Source organism: Bacillus rossius, chromosome 1 (genome assembly GCF_032445375.1).
Source record: "Bacillus rossius redtenbacheri isolate Brsri chromosome 1, Brsri_v3, whole genome shotgun sequence".
NCBI classification, from domain to species: Eukaryota; Metazoa; Arthropoda; class Insecta; order Phasmatodea; family Bacillidae; genus Bacillus; species Bacillus rossius.
This window is the reverse complement of record NC_086330.1, coordinates 74,903,724-74,924,606: the sequence shown is the minus strand read 5'-3', so window position 1 is coordinate 74,924,606 and position 20,883 is coordinate 74,903,724. Positions and strand designations below refer to the sequence as shown.

The 20,883-nt window shown below is 37.8% G+C and overlaps 1 protein-coding gene across 2 annotated transcripts in view; it reads right to left on the bottom strand.

Annotated features, from left to right (window-relative positions):
• Positions 1–20,883, bottom strand: part of LOC134537945 (COP9 signalosome complex subunit 3) — a 64,624-nt gene that overhangs the window by 28,181 nt on the left and 15,560 nt on the right. For both annotated transcript variants that reach the window (XM_063378952.1, XM_063378942.1), the window contains exons 4-7: positions 19,052–19,246; positions 13,673–13,821; positions 9,309–9,468; positions 6,933–7,046 (exon numbers count right to left, since the gene is read on the bottom strand). In XM_063378952.1, the coding sequence (XP_063235022.1) occupies positions 6,933–7,046; positions 9,309–9,468; positions 13,673–13,821; positions 19,052–19,246 (618 nt within the window). The remainder of the gene's footprint in view (positions 1–6,932; positions 7,047–9,308; positions 9,469–13,672; positions 13,822–19,051; positions 19,247–20,883) is intronic.

Here is a 20,883-nt window from a genome sequence, read left to right as displayed (position 1 = left end):
ACTCCAGTGTCCGGTCGAAAAGAAGAAAAAGTGCAGATATTCGTAACCAGTCCAGTGCCGAAGAGCTTGCCTTTGCCACCCACATGAGTCTTCGAGCTGCAGGGAAATAGACGCCGCAAAAGTAGTCCTACCAGAGCGTCCAAATATAAGCAAGCTTTACACACTGTCACAAACGATACTCACGATTGTCATTCCGCTAATGCTGCTCTTTCTCTAATAATTGAATACCGTATGTACAAACATGTTTATCAGGGAATACGCTCTGGAGCACTTGAACGTAATTCGAAAACGTAATTCGAAAATGTATCCATCGTACAAATCTGTGCTAGGGGCGAAGAAAAAATGTTATCCACCCAAAGATGACATAACTATCACCGAAAGTAAAGCTGCGGTAGAACTTCAAGCACTGTTAGATCATACAGCAGATCGCATATTGACGGTGCAAAGTGAAGTTTTAATTCCCTCCCATCCAAGAAATTTATAAATTGGATTTGATCTGCAAATGGGTGTGTGACGGAACATCGGGGCAAAGTATTTTCAAACAAAAATTCTATCATGACGAAGGAGATAAAACAGATGCAATTATTTTCTTCACTTCGCTTGTGCCACTACAGCTCATTTTTGTTGATGAAGGAAATAACGAAGTGATAATCGTGTGGAAAAATCCACGACCTTCTTACCCTCGATTTTGTAGGCCGATAAAAATAGAGTTTTTGAAAGAGACTGCAGAAGGAACATGCACTGAAGTGAATGGCATCAAAGAACAAAAAAAAAAAAAAAAAAAAAAAAAACAGCTTCAACCTTTTCATGCGATTGTGGACGGAAAAGAAATAACAATATCCTACAAATACGCCTTAACAATGGTTGATGGTAAAGTTTGCAATTCACTGACATATACTGCATTAAGTCAACGATGCTATCTTTGCGATGCTACATCCAAAGAATTCAATGACATAGACAAGATTTTGAAGAGATAGATAAATGATCATGTACAATGTGGGTTATCATCACTGCACGCGTAGATTTGTTATTTCGAGTGCCTTATACATATTTCATACAGATTAGAAGAAAAAAATGGCAAACAGATAAAAAAAGCATCGAATGTCGTAAAACGACCATACAAATTTGTTTCCGTCAACAACTGGGACTTTTGATTGACCAACCGAAACAAGGATTTGGTAGCACGAATGACGGTAATACAGCTCGTTGTTTCTTTCAAAATTCCAGTGTTTCCGCATCTATAACGGGACTAGATTTAATATGCGGAGTGTGTTTGTATTTACATATATTCCCAATATAATATATATATACACACACACATTTAGTTCCATCACAACTGAATCGAGTTCAGTGACCTCAAAAACCCTGGAGTACCAAATTTTGTAGCGATTGAATGAAATTTAGAAAACATTGTCTGCCAATTTTAGGCTGCCATCTTGTTTATGTAAAATTTGACTTCATATTCGTGTTCAGCGACCTCAAAAACTACCGAGTACCAAATTTCGTAGCGATTGAATGAAATTTAGAAAAAAGTGTCCACCAATTTTAGGCCCCCATCTTGTTTATGTAAAATTTGACTTCATATTCATGTTCAGCGACCTCAAAAACTACAGAGTACCGAATTTCGTAGCGATTCAACAATACTTTCTATTTTTGGCCAGCCATTTGGGATTTGGAACCACTGTGCATCGGCGGGATTCTACTGTATATAATAATTCTATTAACATTTATGTAATATATATTTTGGTAGTTCTAACTGAAGTGTAGGAACACAGGAACTGCTTAGAATGGTCCTCTCTTTTTCTGTCCAGTGTTATGTGTTTGTGGTCAGAGAGGCAAAGTCTCCCCCCCCCCCTTCTAAGTATGACTTTTTAGCAGCGCGAGACAAGATAATTAATTTCCTGAGCTGTCACTATTCTAGGAGTATGAGTGTGGGCCTGATGCATACAAGTTTTATCTCTTCGCCGCTCCGTTCTGAACAAAACTAATATCAGAACTGGCATGCCATGTCTTTACCCTCTGATCTGAAAACTGTCAGCTTTAACACCCCCCACACACAGAGTTTTTTTAATTTTTATGGACATGTATTTATCCTTATCAGTATGCTGTCAGTTCTAATCTATTTTGAACGCCCTGCCAGACTCTCTTAATGCATACACCATTTGGTAGAGTACGACTAAGTACTGAAACACCACCTGAATAGATATATATTTTAATGTCTGGATGATAGCAGACTGGAATATAATACTTTCTCCTCAAAGTAAAATCCCTAGGAAATTTCAATGACATTTTCAGGATTTCAAGAAAAATTCCTGACTATCCCTGACTTGCCAAAATGTTGAATATCCAAAATAATGTAAAGAGCCTGAAATTACAACCAAAGTAATACTGATGCTATTAATTACTTTGGTTCATTGTAGGTTGGGGAAAAAAAACAAACTAGAAATTTTATTCTTCTACATTGATGGTAGTACCTATGTAATTTTGTAGATAATAATCTCGACCTTTGCTTTAAATTTCTGTCTTAAATCTTGTTAAGTGTGCTACCGGCAGAAATATTTTTTTGAGCTACAGGTTCAGCTATCCTAAAATTGTATTTTACATACCCTTTTTTTTAAAAAAAAAAAAAACACTATACAAAAATTGTGATTAAATTTTGTCAGTTTGTAACAAACACCTCATTGTAAAGTGACAAAATTATGGTCCATTCAGATGTGTGCTATTAGTGGTTTACTGATAGTGGTCTTGCTTAATCCTAACCAACAATTTAACAATTGTTAATTGTTTAAAACAAACTACTTGGTACATCCAGAAACCAGGAGAAGACAGATGTCTGAGTCATTTGTGGTCTAACACATGGAAAACAACGCTGTTTAACGACTACACGTTTTGCCTAGAGACTGAATCACTTACACCATTCTAAACTGCCGTTATTTACTGTTGGATCCTCTGTAACTACGGGATGCGAAAATGACACAGTCGATAAAAAGGCTTTTCTCTGGGCGACTATTGACTATATGCCTTTGCAACACAATTTTGAAATTTTGGCAAACTTATATGATTTGACACATAAAAACCTGGAGGAACTCAACTGATAGTTAAGCCCAAAATACTTCACCACTGCACTAATTAATTATGAAATTATTTCACCCCTCTTTTTATTTTTAATTAGCAATTACAGCATATTATTTTTTTTCCTCCAGACTTGTAGCCAGTTGAACCTTTCAGTGAGAGTGATTGTAACAGACATTTTACTGGCAAGTCTCTAGGACCAACTGCAGACATGCCATTCAGAGTCGTGCAGATATGAAACTAAATAGTTATAAATATCTTTTCTATAAGACACCATATGTTATTTCTGAACAACCACTCTCCAGTGCTGAATTATTCGGTTTAGTACAAAAAGAATGAAAAAAACTAGGAATGGGACAAATCCACATTTTGGTCGAATCCGAATCCTTGTTCGAATCCTCTGTGTTTGTCATCGAATCTCGAATCCCAGTCCCACACTAAACTTCACCACATGTTATTAAAAAAAATCACACATTAATTTTAAAAAATTACATAGGCCTATGTTTAAAAAAATTCACATGTGTATTTATAAAATTATAAAATAAGTGCATAGTGTATACACCTGATATAAAATAGGGACAAATAACCTCAAAAACCACACACGTAAGTTTGCATCTGTCTAATTCTCTGTTAAATTAATCCTTCCTATGTTTTCAATAAAATACGTTTGTATAACAGACACAATTTTAAAAAAGTTACGTTTTTTCTGCAATATTATATTATTGAAGGTCGGAAATGATCGAGTAGTTATGCTAATTGACAAAATGCACCGTAGTTTATCTTATGTTTGTGCTATTTCCGTTACCTTTATAATATAGTTTAGGTATAGAATTTTCTAGAGCTGGACAACCTCAGTTCTCTGGTTTCGAACCGAGCCGAATCGAACCTCATACAGAAATAATTGTTTTTAATTAAAATGAACAGATGACCAGCACTTTGGTCTTTAATTGAGTGGTGAGAAAGAAAGGTTCTCCAGCCATGCCCACGCCCACGCCCCCACGCCCACACGCCCCCACGCCCACACACCCCCCCGCGCCCCCGCGCCCCCACGCGCCCCCGCGCCCCCACGCCCCCGCGCGCCCACGCGCCCCCCCCCCCCCCCCCGCGCCCACGCGCCCCCCCCCGCGCCCACGCGCCCCCCCCACGCACACGCGCCCACACACACACGCACACACACACACACACACACACACACACAACCACACACACACACACACACACACAACCACACACACACACAACCACACACACACACACAACCACACACACACACACAACCACACACACACACAACCACACACACACACACAACCACACACACACACACACACACAACCACACACACACACAACCACACACACACACACAACCACACACACACACACACAACCACACACACAACCACACACACACACACACACAACCACACACACAACCACACACACAACCACACACACACACCACACACAACCACACACACACACCACACACACACACCACACACAACCACACACACAACCACACACACACACCACACACACAACCACACACACAACCACACACAACCACACACACAACCACACACAACCACACACAACCACACACAACCACACACACAACCACACACAACCACCCACAACCACACACACAACCACACACAACCACCCACAACCACACACACAACCACACACAACCACCCACAACCACACACACAACCACACACAACCACCCACAACCACACACACAACCACACACAACCACACACACAACCACACACAACCACACACAACCACACACAACCACCCACCCACACACACACACACAACCACCCACCCACACACACACACACAACCACCCACCCACACACAACCACACACACACACACACACAACCACACACACACACACACACAACCACACACACACACACAACCACACACACACACACAACCACACACACACACACACACAACCACACACACAACCACACACACACACAACCACACACACACACAACCACACACACACACACACACACAACCACACACACACACAACCACACACACACACACACACACACACACACACACACACACACACACACACACACACACACACACACACACACACACACACACACACACACCAACTTTTAATTCATTAAGAAGTTCCATCTACATTTCAAAAAGACTATCTTCCTTTTTCAGTGTACACTAACCTACATTAAAAAAAATATATATATATGTAATATTATAAAGATGACGAACATTCAACATAAGGCCACCTAACATATTTTTGTGGTAGACATAACCTAACATTTTTAATAAGTAAGACTTTTTAATAGGACATTAAAAAAAAAAAAGTAGAATGTGAATTAAGTTACCTATCTACATTACAAAACCCGCTGACGTACTGTTTTCTTGGAAGAATGCTGCTCATCACAAGAAACTTTAGACATTTTTTGGGGTAGTTCTGGGTCACCTGGGTCGTCATTATCCTTTCTCCATTTCGAAAACTTAAACGACATAAGCCTGCTCTTCGCAAATCACCTCAAGAACAATAATATTGTAAATTTAACGTAAGAAGTGTGGTTATAGAAATTTGTGTCGGAAAAAAGAAAACACGAGAAATAATGATGGCTGCCGCGACTACGCTAGTCAACTTAGTACCGTACTGTAAAATTTACTGGACCAGTACTTTTAATAAACAAGATTAAATTAATATTTTCAGTACCTGACTGTTATAACCAAAAAGGCCAAAAAAATAAATACATCCCAGTAATTTAAAATACGTAACGTAATCATTTCCTACCGCATTTGTCTTGTGCTAACTTGATCACGTTAGTTTTGCCGAAATACGAGAGTTCTCGTACATGCGCTTTAGTTTAACGTATGGGGTACGCAATCTTTGGTAATTTTACAACACTTCTCGTACATGCACTATAGTTAAAGGTATAATATACAATACCTTTGGCATTTGTACGATAGTTTATAGTAGTACGAGAAATGCATACAAAATTCTCTAAAGTAAAGAAAACAAAGCGCGCCTAAATGAAAAAATGCTATGCGAGTTATGCGACGATTAATAATTTTTATTTTTATTTTGTCTGCGCCTGAAACTGTTGAGGCGACGATTATGCGATAAAAGTCGGAATATTACAAGTAATGGAATTTTGTTGTGCTGTTTTGTGAATGGTCTCAAATGGGGGTTAGAAAATTAAAAAAACGTAATTTTTTTTAAACGAACGTTCGGTTTTTCGAATATATTTTAGAGGTTTCGAACCAAAACGAACCGAACGTAAGGATTCGCTTCGGTTCGGTCCGAAATTTTCGAACTTCACCCAGCACTACAATTTTCAATTACTATCTAAAACTCTTAAAAACTCACCTCGAATCCCACCTCGGATCCAACGGATCCTCGAATCCATAGGATTCGGTATATTCGACGAATCCAAGATTCGAAAATCCCATCCCTAAAAAAAACCTATAGTTTATTCTTAACTGGGAACGAGAATGATTTTTCAGTAAATTAATTATGGTAATTGCCTCTGTAACTTAACTAGAAAAACGATTATGGTGCATCCCTAATAAAAATTATAAAAAAATATTTATTTCACCCTTTGTTTTCAAATCTTCCAACTGTAATTTTTTTTTTTTTTTTGCTGAGTGGCATGTTTATTGGGGAAGGTATGTATGTGTGAGTGAGTCAGTCAGTGAGTGAGAGAGTGAATGTGTGAATAAGTTTGTGCTGAAAATGTTACCCATAATGGCTACATTCAAGTCTACTATTAATAAGGTTTTAATGGAAGGATAAAAACAGCAAGTAACTAATCTACAACTGGCACACTGTCGAGAAACGCACCTCGTATTCCAGAGCTTTTAGCATGGCCGGGCTGTTGTATTTTTCGGGGTCATCATGGAATATCACCATGCCATCCTTCTGGTTTATGGTCGCGAATATGTCTCCATCTTCAATCTGCAGGCAAGAGCACAACTGAGCAGATGTGTAGCGCAATGGTAGCACCTCACCTAACACTCTTGTCAAGTAGATTTCAGAAGGGATTCATTTCACTGATTTGTAACATTAATTTCTTTATTTTTGTTTCCTTCCTCTTATAAAAATGCAAATGGTTGTAAAACAGCAAAAATGATGGCTATGCACTACACTGCAGTGGGTAATGCACAAGTGATTTTGGCAGTGTCCGCCATTAGCTTAATTATTTTACAAAACACATAACATACTAATAAATTATTTGTAGAAAGGTTTTACTTTTTTTTATTTATTTAGTATTTAATAAAGAATGGTCATACTATCAATACTGCACAAAATCTTTACTGAATTACTGAGCTAAACATGAAATTTAAAGTCCTTAGGGTAGCTGTCATATCACACCCCCTCCTCCTCGACAGAAGGCAAGTAATCCTACCAATCAGTAGGGACCCCAGAAAATGGTAAATAAAACTGGCTCATTTCGGTGTAAAAAAAATGACAAAAGCGGTGCAAAAAAATGACAAAAGCGGTGCAAAAAACCGGTGTAAAAATTAACAAGCGGTGCAAAAAATCGGTGTAAAAATAAGCAATCAGTAGAGACCCCAAAAAATTGTGAAAAAATTATGCCATTGGCGGTGTAAAAAAAACCTCATAGCCTTACTGCTTCCTTATTTGCCTGGCCAATTTTTGGGACATAAGTTTCTCTAAGAGTGTTGGCTGATGATGGCAAATCCCCTGCACCTAAAATGTATACATAACTTACAATATACTTATAAATATGTAGCATTTATAAGGTTATCGCTGAAAAATATTAATGGGCTAATTTATTCAAAACAATTCTTAGCCAAACCTAACCTAACCTTTTCTAGATTAGGAACTGCTGGATTACAGAGTCAAACCATCAATCAATCAGTCAAAAATATATTGTGGTGTGCTCACTATTTCACAATGCAATCCATCCTATTTATGTGTTTGTTAATCTGAGGTACTTGCATATTTATTTGAAGTAAAGGTAAGTTAATCGATAATATTGTAGGCCTACATATGCTTATGAACTTTTATTAGAGGGGGAAAACATTTCTAAATAAATAAGGCTAACCTTCAACATGGGTGTTACACCATTCCCTCATAGCTGGATGATCAGCTTTTTCCAAAGGAATGTTAACTTACAGCATCATATTAAAAAAAAAAAAAAAAAAATACTTGTTTTCTGCACTTTCAAGCTTGTTTGATTTATTCACGCTGTCGCCTATCGAGATTTGTTTAGACACGGTAGAATGCTTGACAAAATAATTGTCTTTTTTGTTTTGTTTTGTGTGTGTAATTTGCCACATGATTTTTGCACGTGTCTTAGCGTGTACAATCAACCCGCACGTTGCAGAACTTGCACATCATAATTTTGTCCCGCTGATCAAAAATATAAAATCATCCGATATTATCTCTCTTTCGCGATCAAACATTGTCGAAGTTTTCGGCATCTTAGCCACAAATTCAATTGTATCACAAAACTTACAAAATGTGGACGGTAGTTGTAAACACTCATAGAAATGTGCACGCAAAAATGACTGCCATCTTAGCTCGATGCGATTAAATTAGGTTAGAAAAATCTACACCAGTGCGCCTTGCGGCAGAAACGACCATTATTCAAAACACGAAAACTGTGGAGTCAATTTGTTATGTTGGTAGTGCGCACATATCGATTGTTGACAATTTTTACATTTTGTTTTCATTTGCGATGGCAATATGTACTGCTTGTAAAGAGAGTAATAAAAATACGTGGATTTCAGTAACGTGTCAAAACGAAGATAATATCACGGCACTAGTCTTTCAGTCTATGTTTATTTCACGCCTATGTTTATGATGGCGTAAATAAATATAACTTACGACATAAGGACATTATTTTGTGCGAAAAAGCGTGAATTTCGCGCGAAAATTCGTGAATTTCGCGACTATGTTAAAATCAAAGGAAAGTCGCCAAATTCGTTTAAAGTATCAAATTTTCGCGTTATTTCGTGAATTTCGCGCTTCACCATTTTTCGGGGTCTCTACCAATCAGTCAACAGCTGTCTTTACTATCAGTAAATAAATTATCATAGCTTGAGGTTTTTGATAGTTGTCATAACTAACTTGAATTCCTTCTGAGATGTTACATCATTTCCCAAATCTGGACCATCCACGTAACATTTGCACGGTCCCTAAGGCCAGGAGAAGCACAGAGCTACTGGGAACAGCGAAGCGGGGACGCACCATGTTGAGGATGTACTTCTCAGCCTCAGCGGGGCCCGACAGCTGCACCCGGCTGGCCACGTCGGACAGCGACAGTGTGAGGAAGGTCTTGGTGAGGCGCTGGATGTTCTTCTTGTACAGCGACGCCACCACTTGCTTGCACAGCCCCGCATTGCTGTCCCTGAAACCACCGAGCTGGGTTGCCAAAACTGCGAAGCCTCCAGTCAGGATCCACCACATTGCATGCACTCTTACACACGCGGACCAGGACTATTTGGTTTACCATGTATTTAGCAGGAAATGTTAATTTTATTTTGAATTTCAACTGCACTTAATGTGTCATAGACATCAAAGTCACTGCAGATGGTAGCGAGAGGACAGGATCACGGATATTGTCAGGAACGTTCCAGTGTTTGTCCGGAGCTGTTTCAGAAATGCTTGGAACTCGCATTGACATCCAGGTCCTCTGGGATGAGAGTCCAGCGTGTTTCCACTGTGCCGCCTCGCTCCATCAAAAAGTACCATATAATACAATAGAAACATGAAAATATTACAGTAGGAAACAAAACATTTTAACCAGTTTCACAATGCTTCAAGAATCAGCTGTTGTTGCTTTAGCCAATCACCACCTCAAAAATCTTGAATGGCCTTTAAAATAAGAATGGATAGACATAGGCTGCTCTGAGCATGGCATGACGTGAGTCTGGATTTAACATTGTAAAAATGACAATATATCTGGAAACTCTATAAGCCATTACCATTTACACGACAGTACTTCAACATTTTACAAGTACTATATTCACCCTTTTTTTAAATTGCAATTCAGCATGAATACATATTTAGGTAGTTTAAGATTTACAGTAAAACTTTAAAAGATTCTCGAGGGACTTACCTATGCGCTGGTAGATACATTATGATATTTAGGATTTAAGGTTAAGCTGAAAATTTTTATAACTTTGTGAGAATTTCTAAAACCTTTAACATTAAAAGGGTTTCGCTTTAAAATAAGTTATTTTTTCTTGAAGGAAAATTGTTTACAAAACAGAGAGTTCTTAAAAAGGTACCTACCATTGTTCCAATAATGGAACAATGTTCCCCCACCCGCTCTATAAATTTACTAATGACTGGGGATCCTAGAAGAAAAAATCACACAATACGCCATCCAATGACAATATCACCAATAAGCAATAAGAAACTAGTGTTAGAAACTTAACGGGGCAAAAACTTATAGTAGTTTATCCGGATTGCTACTGATGTTTATAAATAATGTCATTGAAAATTCTCTAAATTACAGTAAACTGTCGCAAATCCGTGGGTGTAGGGGTTTTATGACCTTCTGATTTTTGAAAATTTTTAATTATAAATAAAAAAAAGAAATTCTAAAAGATTAAGATTGGTACAGTCAATGAACATGTACTACTACTACTACTACTACCACCACCACCACCACCACCACAGATCATCATAATAAACAAGACACTTGGAAGTTAACAGAAAGGTACGTCAGCAATACCAGTATAGTCCATTCATATTAAAGGAAGCAACTGAGAATTTTTTTTTTCCTGAAAATTTACAGCCTCGCCGGGTTCAATTTTTTACACGCCCGTTGTTCAAGCTGGTAGTAAATTGTGTAAAAAGTAATTTAAAGTCATCTTAAGTGAAATTAATGGCACCCAAAGTCACACTTTATTGTGAGCGAGCTATACATAGCAGGTGGCAACATGACATGCGCTGAAGCGGGAAGTCTATGGAAAGGGGAAGTGAATATGTGAGGGGCGGGAGAGAGAAGCGATAGGCAGCTGGCAAGAGACTGCAAGGTCACTCCCTCACAGACACACGCGCAGTCCAGTTAAACTAAAGAAAAACAGGAGAAATAATAAAAACTCATGAGGTAATTGTACTTATCACAAAACATTATTCCTTTATGATAAAGCCCTTAAATAAAAACCGCGCACACACACAAGTTTTGGATTTAAAAAATAAAATTTGTCAAAATTCTTGTTTCATAAACACAACTGCACACAAAACGTTATTTTAATTACTGCTTTTTGTACACACATGAACAGTCCCAGAAGCTGAAGCAGATGATAGACTATGATTCTGCGTTTCTTGCATCACCATGTGCGCTAGAATGTCGGACTATTTAATGGCCTGTCTTCTTTTGTGAAGAAAAGTGGAATGCAGAATATGACACTTCATTACTTCTGATATTGAAAAACAGTTTTTCTTGCTCTCAGAAAATTTTATAATTGTGTTCCATGCAGCTGCAGCCTTATTCCAAGTGACGACTGTATCATCAATACCATCATCACTTTCATCCCCACTAGTTTCAGGTTCGTTGGAGGGGTTTTTCATCGCATATATTATCTCTTCTGTTGTAATTGACATGGCAACAGGAATGTCTTTGTCGACCTGTAGCCACTCATTTAGATCTGTCACAGACTGTGTGTTCACAGGATTTTCCTTGTCAGCACAACCATTTGTACAATTTCCATGTATGTATTGTCTGTGTGTCCTGACACGTCTCCACCTCCGAACCCTAGGAAGTCTTCCTCATTGTCCTCGTCGTCCATCACGTCTTCAATTGTTGTTGTAGGCCATAGTTTGCGCCAAGCTTTGTGTAGAGTTTTGTTTTTCACAGAACTCCACGCACAAGACACATTTGAAATAGTATCTATTAAGTTGTATTTCTTTATAAATTCAATTATTTTGCCATCATAGTTTGTCAACTGCCTCATGAAATCACGTCTGTATAGTATTATCAGATTTTGAATGACACCCTGATCCATGGGCTGAATCAAGCTAGTCACATTTGGGGGCAAGAACATTGCCGATATGTTGCCTTTCTTGAGTTCTTGTGCAAGTGGATGAGCACGGGAGTTGTCCAACAATAACACAACCTTGCTATCTTCTGGCAGTCCTTTCTCTTTCAAGTTTTCCTTTACACTCGGCACGAAAACATTATTAAACCAAGCAAGAAAAATTTCAGCAGTCATCCAAGCATTACTTTGAGATCTGTAATCAACAGGCAAGTGAGTGACGTTTTTCAAACACCTTGGTTTTGCATACTTTCCGATAACTGTGAGTTTTACTCTGTGTGTACCTGCCGCATTTGTGCAAATGAGTACTGTCACACGTTCTTTATTTCGCTTAAATCCAAGCGCAGAGGTTTCGTTACCGCCAGCTAATGTTGTTTTTGGCAGACATTTCCACAGCAGACCACTTTCATCCGCATTGTACACTTGCTCGGAGGTTAGGCAGTTTTCACTTACTAGCTTCGCAAAACTCGTACGAAATTCTTTCGCAGCATCTACATCAGCAGACTTCTGCTCGCCAGACACATCCAACTTCCTAATTCCATGCCGGTCCTTGAATCTAGTTAGCCAGCCCTCTGAAAATGTACATGGTTCGGTGAGCTTCATTTTTACGTAGAACTCTTTCCCTTTTTCTATTCACATAGGTCCTGATAATGCAGCATCTTCCAATAGTTTTAAAGAAAACCACTTGTACAAGGGACTGTCCAAGTCCTGCAGTTTAGCTGTGTGGAGCATTTTGCGGTTATCAAAACCTTTTTCAGACTCGCTGTTTAACATTAACTTTTTAAGCTTAGCACAACTTTTTTTAATGTCATAAACCATAGTCTCGCCTATGCCATATTCGTCCCTGATGACAGCTACCTTTATACCACATTCCAACATTTTGCAAATTTCCACCTTTTGTTTTAGTGTTAACGTCACGTGCTTTCGTTTCACAGGCGCCATTCTTGCTACACAGAAAGTAATGAGCAGAATTGTTTAGTCACGTTGACCTTGGAAGTGCTGAGCTAGTACCATTAGATAGCTGCCACTCTGGCAGCGCAGTGCAGCACAGCACTAATTGGGAAGCAGCAGCTAGGCGCGGACGCGCGGCACTGTAAATCGTGACACACACGTCAAAACAGTAATGATCATGTCACTTCGGAAATACCTCAGATTTCTGAGAACTTCGGATTCTCGGGCCACGGACTGGCGAGAGTTTATTGTGATATGATGAAAGTAGTTAAGTATTACAGTGATGTACCACTTCCAATACAGTAAAAACTTTTGGGGGAAAGGGGGGGATAAACCAATGGTATTCTGTTCGACCACGATTCCGTTCCCCCAAATTTATTTTACAAAATTTGAGGACTAGTTAAGATTATAAGGCACAAAGTTAAAACTTAAGTTTTGTGTTTGCTGTGCAAAGTATAGTCTCCTGTTTTGGAAATCTATCTTGACAAGGTCACTTGTTGTATTTTCGTAATTATGACATTTTATGGTAAATTCGTAGCAGTTTCACATTCCACTAATAGTACAGGTTCATCACACTGCGGCCCCAAAGGAGTTCCGGGACAGAGCTCGACTGACCTGGAGAACGTTTCCTGGTACTTGTTGACGACGGCACGTAGTTCTGGCAGGTTGGTACCATACGCAGCGCTCAGGTCGAGGTACGGCTGGCTCAGCGGCTTGATGAACCTCCCCACCACCTGTGACGTGTACTTGGGCAGCGGCTGGAGCTGCCCATGCAACCGCCACAGCAACAATCAGTGGCTCAATGAAGGAATGAATTAATCTAACATCTTGTCGACATCTGGACCATTATAAACGACATGGGGGGGGGGGGGATAAGAAAGGAGCATTGAAGGAAGGAAAGGTTGGGAGGAACTGGCATACTGCCAGCTCACTGCAACAGCAACCATGTTTTCCACTTGTAAACAACTTAGTGAATATATTTAGGACGAATAAAGATAAAGATAACAAATAGTAAACTTGTTCCGACTATGACACTCCAGACCTCTGGCTAACTCACCATTGGCCTAGAGTGTACATTTATGAACAAATTCGTTGGGTGCTCAAAAAATATGTAAGTTTAGAAAAAATGTTACTGTTGATGATTGCTTACTGTAATATAATCTCTCGGACACAAAATGATATTAACGGTTTGTTATCAATACTTGAAGAAAATTCATAGAAATCATGGCCGCCATCTTCCGACCAAGAGAACAAATACATGTTGAATATACAATCAGGTTGCACAAAACATCTTCACTGATTCCAAAAAACACAAATTTACGGTTTGCAGGGAACCTAAAAATTAATATTAAATTAAAAACTACTTCCAAGTATGTAAATCCCAAGGTTGCTTGCAACTCACAGTATAAGCTGAAGGACTCAGTCCTCTGAAACAATGACAACCTTACTCACTTGTTGCTTTGGGCTAAATACACACAATTGTAGTCAACAAATTATAATTAAATGTCCAAAAAGTTTTAAAATTCAGCATACCCCACACCACTGTAGCAAAATTCTCTATTCAATTTCACACTGATGTATTATTTGTGAGCCACCACCCGACACGCGACATCTCAGTACCTCATACAGACACTGACTCCATGGTTGCCCTTCTTCCTAAGGACACAGGGTTATGTGTCATACTCACTAATCAATCATACACCGAAATTTATCAGCCAAGACTGGCACATGTAAACAACACTTTGACTAAAATCCTGTCTCTTTCTCATGGTTACAGTGCACGCTCTCTCTCTCTAATTTTTACACAACTGGCCAACTATCACATTAACTCGTTCAAACAAAGAACCCTGGTTAAAATACGAAAGAAAATTACGTGAACAAGCATTGATGAACACAATAAAAAAAACTTATATGTACGTATGTGAAAAAACATAAAAAAGTGACTACACGAATACACAAAACAGGTACAAACCACTTTAACCACTTATCTATACTAATATTATAAAGCTGAAGAGTTTGTTTGTTTGTTTAGTTTGTTTGAACGCGCTAATCTCAGGAACCACCGATCCGATTTGAAAAATTATTTCAGTGTTGGATAGTACATTTATCTAGGAAGGCTATAGGCTATATTATATTATCAATGACATTAGGGATCCTTACTAAAAGTCCAATTTAGAATCAAATGCGTTGGAGGGGGTTAGATACAACATGCAGTACACGTACGAAGTGTGTGTTGACAATGCCGCAGGCGCTCTAAGTTTATTGCCTATTAACATTGTTGCCACACACTAGATGCCTTATCATTCTTAAATTTCCCATACATGTAAAAAACACCCGTGTGATATTAACAACGAAGCAATCAGTACCCTCATAAGAGTTCAATTAGTATTTAAATACTTTTCATCACTTTAAATCGCAAACCTAAACTATTGTTTTTTTTCCTCTCTCTGTGTTTAATTTGTTTTTTTATTGCCTTTTTTTTCCCAAGTATATATATTTTACAGAGTTGAAACTTCACAGTAATGTTCCTTATGTTACGCAGGATGACATTTTCCGAAAATTAGATCCCATGGGTGGTTAAAACCAGGCAACAGTGGGTACTTTGTCTGCATGAGAACAGGATTTTGCATTGTTCATGCCTTCTGCGTCTCCATGGCAACGGGCATCACGCGGCAGTGGCGTACCCACAAGGAGGGGCATGTATAATGAGCGGCGCAAGAGTGATCTGCCTGTAGACTGCCGTAGCGAAGTACGGGTACATCAGTTGTACGTTGCGTGCACGAGTCGGGAAACCATCGGTGCTATTCATTTTCTCTCCGGTACATTATACAGCATTGTAATAAAATTTCACTGAATTTTTTTTATTTACCATTACTGTAAATGGGAGATGTGGCTTAATTTTTTTCCATTAGTATAGCCGTGCGAAGCCGGGTCGGGCAGCTAGTTCATCATAAAGGAAGCAAATCATTGAAAAAACTTAAAAGTATGAAAAGATGTAAATTATGATCATGGCAGACATGAGAAACATCCGAATACTTCTTAAAAGAAATAAATAGCTGATATTTAAATCATTCCAGATAACCTAACCATAGCACTATTTCTAGGGCTGGGCCGATACCACTTTTCACCGATTCCACCGATAGCGATTCTTATGGGCCGATACTGCCGATACTCGATGCCGATACTAACCAAAGAAATGTTTGTGTTATGAAAGGATATTTTACTTATAAAGTATTTTTTAATTTCATATTATAATGACAGAGTATCATCAAACGGTCAAAACAATTACTAACATGCATCTTACAATAATAATAAAACACACACAAATACTTTTTTTTCAGCCCACATGTTTAAGCATTGCCCCACCTCGTGATATTTTTAAATGGCAGAAAATGCATGTAGCCTTGTATCTACATTTGATTGAAGAGTGAAGTATTTCCAAACTTCACTTCTCTTCCCAGCCATATCATCACACTCAGAAAAATCTTAAAAATATCACTTAAAGTTTATATTTTAACAATTCAAGCTAACGTAAATCTAAATACTAAATTGTAAACAAACACAACAACATAACATCAGCAAAGCCATAGATATATAAATAACATGGATATGGGGCAAGCTACTTAGACGTTCTTCAGCAACTGTTTCTATGATCGCGAGTGCTGTAAAAGTGATCGCGAGTGCAATTTACTTTATCGCGAGCACTGGTAAACGTAAGGTGAGGCTGTCTTTGCTCCACAGTTGGCAATGAATATTTTTTTATTTATGTATTCAGTTTTTGTTCAGTGGATTCCATATGGAGTTAAGGGCTCCGGGATATAGATCAAGTCAAGTCAATTTTATACAGATTATACAGATAATACATATATACACACACAGTGGCGGATCCAGGATTTTGGTTTGGGAGGGGCTTGACCCAGCTAAGGCTAGGCTTTATCAAGGCAAACACTAAAACAATAGTGGACCCAGATACTTTTGGAGGGGGCTTGAGCCCCTTAGCCCCCCTCTGGATCCGCTACTGTACATACATACTGTGTGCAATTATTAAACATTATAGAGTACATAGGTACATAGGAAATGGTAAAAACTTAAGTTTAGGACATATATACATTTATAGTATGCACGTCTCTATGGTTTTCGGGCTCCATTGTATTTTTAAAACAATCAACACGACCGGTTTTCTTTAAAACAGTAGCGCTGTGGGAAGGAAACTTAGGGTAATAGTGCATAAATTACAAAATTAGGCAATTATTTTAAAAATTAGTTTTGACTTACAAAAAAACCAGTTGCGTGAAATACTATTCCTTAGTGATTTTTTTTCTAACAAAGACAATATTAAATTCCCTTTATTAAGTACTTGAGGGGACCACTACCTAATGGAGGTGTACTTTATATTGGGTTCATCCAGAAGAAATCTTACAATTTGTCACTTTGCGCCAATTTTAACAACCTGATGGCTTTTTTATTGTAGGCCTAATTACTACATTATTATTATTATTATTATTATTATTATTATTATTTCTAGTAGTGAACTAATGACATAAAATAAAAAAAAAGTTAAATTTCAAGACTAAACAGTACAAATAAAAAAAAAATGAAAGCCTGCACGACCTTTTGTTACAGTTGAATTAGACATGCCAAATGCACTGACATGCATTGGAACAGTACCAGTCCATGAGAAATAATTGGCAGAATTTGCATTTTTTGTTCAAACCCAATTATAAAATAATGTTCAACTGTTCAACATACAGTACCTACAGTTTTTTCATATAGTCAAGAATGTTTGTTTGAACTTTCCTTTGAGAAATGTCTTTCATAACTTTGCAATGCTGATACCCACACGCTTTTGGGTACTCATAACTTCTACGGTTAGGCCTACCTACATATGCTGCCGTAATACACTAAATATAAAAATATAAACTAGTTATCCACGTTGTCACGTCGCCATTAAACAAGCTTCATGAAACGTCACAAAATGTTCACTAGCGTCGGAAACTTGTGTGCCACTAGATCTGTTAAATAAATGTTGTATACGTATTAAATTTGTGTACAATTGCGAAAGATGTCATTCTGAAATGATGTTTACAAACAAATTATGGGTTAGGTCATCGTAACAGAAAACAAACGGTAACAAAAACGTATTAGTAGTCGTTGGCCATCGTATAATCCACGTTTTATGTACCTAGCCAGATATGGCCGCCATCGGCCAATATCCATTGCTACAAATTCAAACGCGAAAATACGCATTTTGTAGGATAAATATTATTGAATCGTTTTTTTCTTAATTGAAAAAGTTAAGGGTTTTTATTTATAACTCTTGATTATTCTGCATAAATGTTATGTTGCTACACCAATCACACAAAAAACGGACAATTTTTTTATAGGAATGAAATTTCTATCCGCACGGTTACCAGCATTGCAACTGCCATTTTACTCAACGAAATAAAGAAAACGTCTGTAAACAATTTCCACAAGACCTGTTGTTAAACAAAGCTATAGAATTGTGAATGAAATGAAAAAATGTTTAATATTTTGTGTAATAATATCAGCAGAAAGATACGTATTAACGAGAAATTACAGTCCAGGGCTTTGAAAAATGTACGTTATATATTTATTATGCCTATTAATTTGCATGGCGTTTCAAGGGACCGGTGGCTTTATACGTTATACTGGATTGTACGTTAACAATAGGGACGTACTAGAGAGAATTTGCTGTAACACAGTTTAAGAACTTGGACTGAGGAATCGGCGTGAAGTATCGGCATTATTTTACAGATGATGCCGATGCCGATACTCTGAATATCGGCCAATACTTAAGAATCGGAATCGGCATCAGCCCAGCCCTAACTATTTCTGATCTGAAAATATAATAAATCAGTAATTAAATTGGAGAACAGGCTGGAAGGAATGTAACCTGGGTTGCTACGCAATGAAGCATGCAATGGTTTGGTTTGGTTGGTACAAAGTCAATGCAGAAGGGGTTCTGCCACACACCTTTCCGTGCAGGATGAGCGACACTAGGATGTACTTCTTGTACGCCTCCAGCATGATGTGGGACACAGCCATGGCGGGCGTGGTGCAGGCCACTTCGAAGAAGTACAGCGCGCGGTCGTAGTTCTTGACGGCCGCGTAGATCATCCCCCCGTAGTAGTAGTAGAGCAGAAAGTGCTTCGCGTCGAAGGGGCTGCCCTGCAACACACACGATGACTTTGAGAAACAGTTCTCGTCCCTGTCGTCACTGAAAGGCTCTCACGCATTATCTCAAAGACATACTTTCATAATCAATCATTTATACATACCAGTTAATAAGATTACTTCTCTATTTTTTTTAAATTGAAAACATTTACAAGGATCATTCATGATTTGTAAAAAAAATAGCTTGAAAGATTGTAAAAAAAATTTGAAAACTAATTTCTAAATTTAAAAAAAATTATGTACAGAATGCTTGTGAATACTTAAAACTATTCTACTGCTACGCTACCCTATTTGATATGAGTATAACTAGTTAGAAGGCAAACAATATACTGTCGAGAACTTGGGCAAAATCAGTGATTTATTATAAACATAGATAGCCATTGACACAGGCCTAGTTAGTGAAATTGTTATAAACACAATCAGGTTGCAAATACATTGATCCCCATAGCAACATAATGTAAATTATAAGCAAGTTTTGCTTACAGTGAAAATATGTATTAAACATTTTTCATGTTACAATAGTTTACTATTTACTTGGTTTACTTCAAGTTTTTTTTTTTTTTTTGTAAATTTACTTTTGATTGAACTGTAGTGTTGCAAGACCCTTCTTTCTTCCGCTTTTACAAGAATTTTTGATGAAAAATGTTTTATTCATTCAGAGGAATCAGCTGATTATATATGTAGTTACAAGGTTATAGTGAAATAGTTTTTATAAGTGTATTTTATCATTTTTAATATTCTTGTAAATAATTTTTGTGCCAAGATGTTTAATTTAGAAAAACTGTTTAGTTATAATTTTACTGGTTCTCATTTTTTTTTACTAAGTTATTACAATGTGTATAAATGCATTTTTTTTAGTATATTTACTTTTAATGTTTTAATGGCTATATTTTATGTTTGAAGTTATTCAGAAGCTTTCATAATGATTCTAGAACATTTTGTATTGTTCGAGTGAAATAAAAAACAAGAGACAGGTGCATGACTCAACGCGGCATGGTTTTCTCAGATGTTATTTCAGTACCGAGGCTTTCTGGTTCTTTCTGTATGCATTCTTATGATGGTAAAATTTAATTTGTGCCTTTCCCATGGTACTTATCATTTGACTAAAGAACGAGAGAGATAGTAAAGCAGGCACGGACTTCTGGAAGTTTTTCTGCAGTGAAATGTGTTGTGATTGGTTGCTTTGTGAAAGCTGTGTTGTGGTTGGGCAGTGTCACCACTTGACTTCCTTCTCCCTGTGTAGCTGGCGGCAGTGGCATCACCTCGCCAGTTCTCTGCTCGATGTCGTCTGAATAAGTAGCACTCTGCAGTGGCTCAAACCAAAAATTAAATTTGTGTTAAGTACCATGTTTAGTCGCATAATCGTCGCACATTTTATACTAAAATCAAGTTTGAAAAGTAGGGGTGTGATGTTTATGCGAGAAAAAAAATTTTTTGTAAGGTAAAGTTATTCATAAAAACAAAACCCTTTCATGGAAAGTATGTTTATTTAAAAACAAGTGGAGTATACAAGAGCACGCCAAACAATTTATATTAATAAGTAATGGAACAAAAACCTTTCTTCAACTTTAAATAGAAAAACAAAATCTATGACCCGAATGCGAGCCACTTCACGTGAACTAACGCGTAAC